This window comes from Nicotiana tabacum, chromosome 2, assembly GCF_000715075.1.
Source record: "Nicotiana tabacum cultivar K326 chromosome 2, ASM71507v2, whole genome shotgun sequence".
NCBI lineage: Eukaryota > Viridiplantae > Streptophyta > Magnoliopsida > Solanales > Solanaceae > Nicotiana > Nicotiana tabacum.
This window is the reverse complement of record NC_134081.1, coordinates 110,549,120-110,557,148: the sequence shown is the minus strand read 5'-3', so window position 1 is coordinate 110,557,148 and position 8,029 is coordinate 110,549,120. Positions and strand designations below refer to the sequence as shown.

Sequence of the window (8,029 nt, the reverse complement as noted above, 5' to 3'; positions counted from 1 at the left end):
TCTACGATTCATAAGTACCCACGTCAATATTTACCTCTCAGTTGTTTACACCAAACTATATTAACTTACTACAAATAAGTGATTTAATTAGAGTTGAGAATGCATATAATTAACTATAGTTAAGTCTATATGCAAAAACATATGATGCATCTATTGATTTGATAAGTTTTTACCTAGTACCCACCTTAAATCGTTGATCATGTAAGACGGAAGAAGAGAAAGATAATACGCAATTATAATTTGACTAAAATCGTCACGAGTACTTCAAAATCCCTCAAAACGAACTTACGAAGAAAAAAGAAAAAAAAAATCTTGAGATACATACTAAAAAAATGCTTAAAATTAAATTGGAAACTGTTAAGAAATAACGGAGGCCGGGAATCCAAATTCAATTTGTGCAGAGTTTCAACTATTCTAAGAAACACTGCATTTTGTGACTCCATTAGATTTTAACCATTTGCCTTTTGCAACATGTTTATAGACAGCACATTTACAACTACCCTTGTCTACCTCGAGAGGTCGATCACCTTATTGCCCCCTCCCCCATCCCACCTCACCCCCCCCCCCCCCCAAAAAAAAATAGTATAAATTCAAGCCCCCGCAAAGCATCTCTCTCCATAGTTACAATTTTAGCTAATTAGTCTTATTACTATTCTGGCAATAGCATTGCACCTCATTTTCTTACTTCTCTTAAATTAAGAAATACTTAGTACAAATGGCCTTCTCTGTAGGGAAATCTTTTGGACTTTCCACAACTTTTGATCCCCTGCAACAAAATATTTTTAGTTCCAAACTTTATGTTTCATCATTTTTCTCCAAGAAAATTGCCCTGCAAAAATGTGACAAGACCAATATTCTGTCCAAAAAACCTCTGTATATTTCAGCCGTGAGTGGATTTGGGAATGTTGATGAATCGAAAGAGTCTAAGTCTAGGGACAAATTGGTCCAATGCAACGCCTATGAAGCTAGCAGGCCACAGTCAATACCAATTAGCATTGAATTTGACCAAGAAACTCAAGATGCTGCTGCTCAGAAGCTCAAGATTGGGCTCTATTTTGCAACATGGTGGGCTCTGAATGTGGTTTTCAACATTTATAATAAAAAAGTTTTAAATGCCTTTCCATTTCCATGGCTTACTTCCACTCTTTCACTTGCTGCTGGCTCTCTCATTATGTTGGTTTCTTGGGCTACTAGAATTGCTGAAACTCCCAAAACTGACATTGATTTTTGGAAAGCTCTGTTTCCTGTAAGTAAATAATGATATATATATATATTGTTTTTTTAAAAGGTTCATTTTTGGACATTGAATTCTTATAATGTGTTATGTTTTGTTAATAGGTTGCTGTGGCACATACAATTGGACATGTGGCTGCAACAGTAAGCATGTCAAAAGTTGCAGTTTCATTCACACACATAATCAAGAGTGGAGAGCCTGCTTTCAGTGTTTTGGTTTCAAGTTTACTTTTGGGTGAAACTTTCCCATTGCCAGTTTACCTTTCACTTTTGCCAATAATTGGTGGTTGTGCACTTGCTGCTATTACTGAGCTCAATTTTAATCTAATTGGTAATTTACAAATCAATCTTTTAGTACCAAGTTTTACTTTTTTCGATTTAATGTACTCGAAGTTTATTGACCCGACTAATGCGCATTTGCGCCACCTAAGATCCTCTAAAGGGAAGCACTCCCGAACAAGCTCGAACTCGAATCCTTTGATTAAGATTGCAGAAATCTCATCCATCCCACCATACTAGTTAGTTATAGTCGTCAAGTTTTAGACTTGTATGAAGATTTATGTTGCTAATACAATTCTTGATGTTGATAACATGCAGGTTTTATGGGGGCAATGATATCAAACTTGGCATTTGTATTCAGAAACATATTTTCAAAGAAAGGGATGAAGGGGAAGTCTGTTGGAGGGATGAATTACTATGCTTGTCTTACCATTATGTCTCTTTTGATTCTTACACCCTTTGCCATTGCTGTGGAGGGTCCACAAGTATGGGCACTTGGTTGGCAGAAAGCAGTCTCCCAAATTGGTCCTAATTTTGTATGGTAAGCACAATACTTTTACTAATACATTAATATTTGGTTTTAATATTCACTACTAAATTTAATTTTTCAAGTTAGATTCTTAATGACTTTAGATTTCACTGAATGATATTGAAATGGAATTAAATCTTTGACTTAGTATCTTGATCAGCTCAAGGATTGATATTGACATAAGAACAGAAAATCATATACAAATTCTAAGTACCAAATTGATGTTATATCTCATGTCACTTTCAGTTTCTTTTGCAACTGCAGATACAAGTGTCTTCTCACATGTTTACTTTTGGCATCATACTCATAGTTTATATTTCATATGTGGTTCTGGTGCGATGGAAAAGTGAAGATTTGCAAGATTTTATTTAACTCTGTTTGGTCAATTCTTATACTTAAATATTTGTATGTATCATTTATTATTAGTTTATAAAACATTCTATAAACTTATGGATCTTGAAATTGTTCTTGGTTTAGGTGGGTGGTGGCCCAGAGTGTGTTCTATCACTTGTACAATCAAGTCTCCTACATGTCCCTAAATGAGATCTCCCCACTCACATTTAGCATTGGAAACACTATGAAGAGAATTTCTGTCATAGTTTCCTCCATCATCATATTCCAAAATCCAATTCAACCAGTCAATGCTCTTGGTGCTGCCATTGCAATTTTTGGAACTTTCCTCTACTCACAGGTAAAAAATACATTCATATTTTTTGTACTACTTACCTTTGTTGTCAATCAAAGTGCAGCCCGGTGCACTAAGCTCCCGCTATACGCGGGGTCCGGGGAAGAGCCGGACCATAAGGATCTATTATACGCAGTCATACCCTACATTTCTGCAAGAGGTTGTTTCCGCTCCTTGAACCCGTCACCTCTTGGTCACATGACAACAACTTTACTAGTTGCGCCAAACCTACCCGTCTTACCTTTGTTATCAATGTAAATGAATTTTCATTATTATTTTGGGACTAGTCGAGGGTTTATTAAAAACAGTCTTTCTACTTCACACAAGGTAGAGGTAAATTCTGCGTACACCTTACCTTCCCTATATCCTAGTTGTGGGATCACACTATCTAGCACATTTACAACTTGTTCCTTGTTTTCATCCTTGGTACCATCACTCCACCCCATACTTCGACAACCAGACTTGTGACAACTCAATACAAACCATAACATCAATTTTGAAACTAAGTCCTTTTTTTAAAAAATAATTTTGTTCTTATGATTTTCATGCAGGCAAAGCAGTAAGAGAAGTTTGGCAAGAAAGATTAATGAGTGGAGAAAAGGGGAGATTCTGACTTGAGTCGTTAGGAATTAAAAGATGGGCAGCAATGGACTAACATTTGTAATAGAAGATTGACATTGTCCTTTAAAATAACTATCTACTAGTAAATATAAGAGGCAAATGATCATGAATGAATGACTATGGCTTTCTGAGTAATGGAGAAGTTGAGAAAAGAAAATAGTGCTACCCTTTCCCAGGTGCAAACTTCTACCCAAGATTTTGTAATATACTCATATGATTGTAGATTAATATATTGCAATGTTGTATGAAGTGCTTGTAATGATAAATTTGTAATTCCTTATTATGCTTGCAGTTGTAATTAATACTTTGCACCTTGTCTTGCAAACTGAACTGACCACACTTGGCAAGAGTAGCCAACAACTTACATGCTAATAGTCTGCAAAGATAATGTCCCTTTCTAGTAATCAAAGGACAAATTGGATGAAACATAAATTGACTAATAATTAATATCAAATGTCAACTTGACTCGTTTGCTAAACCAAAAGCTATTCAACCTTAAATTTGAAAGCGAAAACTTTCATTCTATTCAACCTTTAGTGCTATAAGGCTACATTATAAGCTTCATTCTATTGCCTCTGGGCAAAATGCTATCATTTCTCCTTTACTATTAAATAATGGGGTGTGTAGGAAAATGCCCATGCATTAAGAATGGAAATGGGAAGTGATATAACCAAACAACAAAAAATATTTTTAGGAAAAAGTTTTTTTTCACCCACCAAATAAACAAGGAAAAATAAGTGATATAACCACTCATTTTCGAGGAAAACATTTTCAAAGAAAATATTTTTCGTGCCAAACACACCCTAAGTGCAGTTGAATTTTAACTTTGGAAGACAAAATGTTTTGGTCCTTTTTTAGTTATAAATAAAACTGTTACATACCAAGAACATAGTGGCCCATATCTTATGTTTTTGGTCTCTGTGAAAATAAATTGTCTTCTTTTATTGAAATGAAATTTCTGTCAGAACTCCAAACTAATAAAATATTTTTGTTTAACATAACCCTCTTCTTCTTACTAGAAGGTAATTGCAGATTGCGCAAAATAATCACCAAAAGGTCTACTGTTTAAGTCCAGAAGAACCATATAATAGCCTATTTGACCAAACTTCTAAAATTAGCTTTTTTTGAAAAGTGATTTTCAAATACTTTTAGTCAGAAATAATTTGTGTTTGACTAATTAATTTGAAAATTACTTTTGAACAGTAATTAGTATTTGACCAAACTTTTAATTATTATTAATGTATTTTTCTCAAAACTGATTTTGGGCATAAGCTATTTTTTTTTTGCTTCTCAAAAATTATTTTTGCTTCTACTCAAAAACTCTTTTTTTCGTTCTAAAACTTGGCCAAACACTTTAACTTTAAAAGAAGGCAGAATACATCGGCATGCCATTAAACTTGTCCTCCCTTTTCACTATAACACTCAATCTTGAGTATGTTCCATTTGAACACTTTAATCAAGCATTTACTGTGTCATTTAGACTCAAAAGGCTGACATGGCAAAATAAGTGTTTCTCACATTTTTCAAGCGCGTGAAATGGTTAAAAAAAACAAACTCCTCACCCTTTTTCTCATTATTTTTCTCGTTAATTTCTTTTTTCTTTTCTTACTCCTTTTCTTTTCTTCCTCTCTTACCTCACCCTCCTTCATCGGAAAATATGTAGTAACCAACAAATTTTTCTCGCAACTAATTTCTTCAAATTTTTAATCTCTTTCCACTCTCTCCCTCATACAAATCACTATAAAAAGTATACAATGCAAAACAAACTCAAATATGTAAAGGGAAGTAATGTAGAAATGCCAAACTCAGGTCCATCACCCCCAATAGCCCGCTTTCAAGAATGAAGAAACTAAAAACTAATTTATTTTCTTTTTGAGAAATTTGGCAGCGGCAAAAATTTCTACTATTGCCGATCGAATTTACAGAAGCAAATCACCACCTCAGCCGCAAGAATCACCACCACAACTAGATGAAAATAGTTAATCATTCACAGTTATGAATATTTGGGATAGGATTTCAAAAATTTCTACCAACTTTTGAAAATAGATTCACCGCGAAATAGGGGGATCGCCGGAGAAAAAGACGAAAGGAGGAAGGTCGTCGGGGAAGAAAATAAAAGGGTGGGGTGGCGGCGGCAGAACCTTTTATCGGAAGGCTTTTGTTTTTCTTTTAGTTTTCTTCTTTTTGTAAAAGCCTTTTGGTTTGCTGTATAATAATTTTGGGTCTAAATGACACATTAAATGCTTAATTAAAGTGTTCAACTGAAACATACTCAAGATTAAGTGTCATATTGAAAATGGAGGACATGTTTAATGGCCTGACGATGTATTCTGCCCGAAAAGAAATTACTTTTATCCAAAATGAAGCTTAGCCAAATAGGCTATTCCTACTGATATACATCCCACTAGCCATCATTTACCAACCCGTAAAAATTACATGGGGGCGCCCTATTTGGTCTTCCCTTTTTAACTTGTACCCGCTTTATTTTTCCGTTTGCATCCGTACACATTTTTTTGTTAAAAGTATTTTAAAAAGATGATTTTGCCCTTGTTTAGTAAAAGACTACTTTCTCTCCAAGTATACGGCATATTGTCTCTTGTCTCCGTTTGTCTCTCCTTCTTCGCGGTTTTGATTTGTTCTTCTCTGAAATCAAACGGTTTTCGGTATTGCATTCTTCTTGATTTTGCAACTGTTTCTTCCTTAACAACATTAAATATAATCATAGGTACGATTTTAATGGTTGCTTTTGTACATTGCATTAACTTTGTATGGGGTTTTAATTTAGGATTAGTTTTATGATTTAATTTATGGGTTTTTTATTGATAGTAATCTTAGTTGAATCGTTTTCCTTTTTTATTTGTGGTAAAATAGTTTTATGGGGTTTACTTTGACTAGTGCATTAGTTTTGTAGGTTTTACTTTTACGATTAGTGTTTTTAGGTTTTTTAAAACTGTGTTTGTATTTTTGATAAAAATTTTATATATTCTTCAGTGATTTTTGGAGACGTTAAAATTTTTAAAAATTTTGAGACTTAAATAGATGATGCTATTAAAGTATGAAATTTATAATACTTCAAGGATAACTTAATTCTAGGAGCTGAAATTTTGTTTTGTGTTTTGTATAAGTAAAGTATGTTTTTGTTTGCAGTTTTTGTTTTGTTTTTGATGAACTTCAGCATAATTGGAGTTGAATTTGTGTTCTGTATTTGTAAAAACTGCAACATATTTTGACTGAAGTTTTTATTCTATAATTGCTGAACTTTAGTATTCTTAGCGCTGAAGTTTTGTTCTGTATTTGCTGAATTTCAACATTCTTAGAGCTGGAATTTTTTTCTGTATTTGCTGAAGTTTAGCATTCTTAGAGATGGAGTTTTATTCTGTATTTCTGTGAAGTTAGATGGCTTTAAAATATATTCTTAGAGCTGAAGTTTTATTCTGTATTTGCTGAACTTCAGTATTTTTAGAGCTAAAGTTTTGTTCTGTATTTGCTGAACTTCAGCATTTTTAGAGCTAGAGTTTTGTTCTGTATTTTTGTGAAGTTCGATGGCTTTAAAATATAACTTAAGCCAAATTGTGCTGAAGTTTTAACTGATTCTTTTGATAATGTTCTGAAGTTATTTTTCCTACATTTAATATTTTTCAACAGATGACATCTACGCAATCCAAAGCACCTAAAGCACCTAGAATATGTAAAGCTCCTTTAGTCCCTGTTCTTGTACCTATAAAACCAGGGGAGAGATATTATGAGTTTCGAGATTGGTTTAACTGTCGTGCTTACTGAAAGGGGAACCATGATTTGAAGGGTTTAATTATAACTTTCTTGACTCCGGCACAACAGGAGAAGCTGAATAATGGTACATTTCGGTATATTATGGCTATGGAGAATTTCCATTGCAGCATGAAGTTGGTTTATTATTTGATTCTTTCTCACGTATTCACCAATGATCGAGATTCCATTAGTTTCAAGATTTTTGGCTGTGATGTGTCGTTCAGCTTAGAAGACTTTCACATTATGTGTGATTTGAGGATCACAACACATAATGTTAAAAAACCAATTAAACGAGAGAGTAAGACTCTGAAGTGCTATTTTGGGAAGTCTAAAGGTGTGACCTTGAAGGACATTCGAGAGTATATGATACACAATCAAATTAAAAAGAATGATGTGAATTTCAAACACGCATGTGAAAGTGATGAAGATGTTGTGAAGCTTATTCAAATTCTTGTTGTGGAGTCTATTTTGTTCGGAAGAAAGAATTAATCAACTGTGTTCGAGGAGTATGCAACTATTGTAGAAGACGATGAGGCTTGTCTTAATTATCCTTGGGGTAATGCGTCTTATGAGAATCTTATTGTCACGACTCAAAAATCCATTAAAGGTCGTGATGGCGCCAGACACCGCTGTCAGGCAAGCCAACAATAAATACTTAATTTGAAGCTCATTTTTTTTAATATTTCTGAAATCATATTTCCTTCAATTAAATAGTAAAAGGTGAAATTTACAGATTAAATAATAATATTTTTACCAATTTCACTACAGAACAACCCATCCGTCCAGAATACAAATTGGATAGAAAAAATATAAATACTCTGAAGGAGACTCTGCTGGCTGCGGGTCGACATATGGAATTCAGCTCACCTAAGTCCCCGCGTGTATACACGCCTCTGCTCTCACAAGGCCTCCAG

At 33.9% G+C, this 8,029-nt stretch overlaps 1 protein-coding gene across 1 annotated transcript; it reads left to right on the top strand.

The window, feature by feature from the left end:
• Positions 1-611: 611 nt before the first annotated feature.
• On the top strand, positions 612-3,624 carry LOC107776420 (glucose-6-phosphate/phosphate translocator 2, chloroplastic-like). The gene is made up of 5 exons (XM_016596315.2): positions 612-1,246; positions 1,339-1,564; positions 1,831-2,053; positions 2,519-2,732; positions 3,278-3,624. The coding sequence occupies exons 1-5, from the start codon at positions 716-718 to the stop codon at positions 3,287-3,289; spliced, it is 1,206 nt and encodes a 401-aa protein (XP_016451801.1). The 5' UTR covers positions 612-715; the 3' UTR covers positions 3,290-3,624.
• Positions 3,625-8,029: the final 4,405 nt, after the last annotated feature.

Bases quoted from the DNA above. Each gene is read 5' to 3' on its own strand.
- LOC107776420 (XM_016596315.2), top strand. From the start codon at position 716: ATGGCCTTCTCTGTAGGGAAATCTTTTGGACTTTCCACAACTTTTGAT. The intron at 1,247-1,338 runs GTAAGTAAATAA...TTTTGTTAATAG, and splicing joins TTTGGAAAGCTCTGTTTCCT to GTTGCTGTGGCACATACAAT. The intron at 2,054-2,518 runs GTAAGCACAATA...TTCTTGGTTTAG, and splicing joins ATTGGTCCTAATTTTGTATG to GTGGGTGGTGGCCCAGAGTG.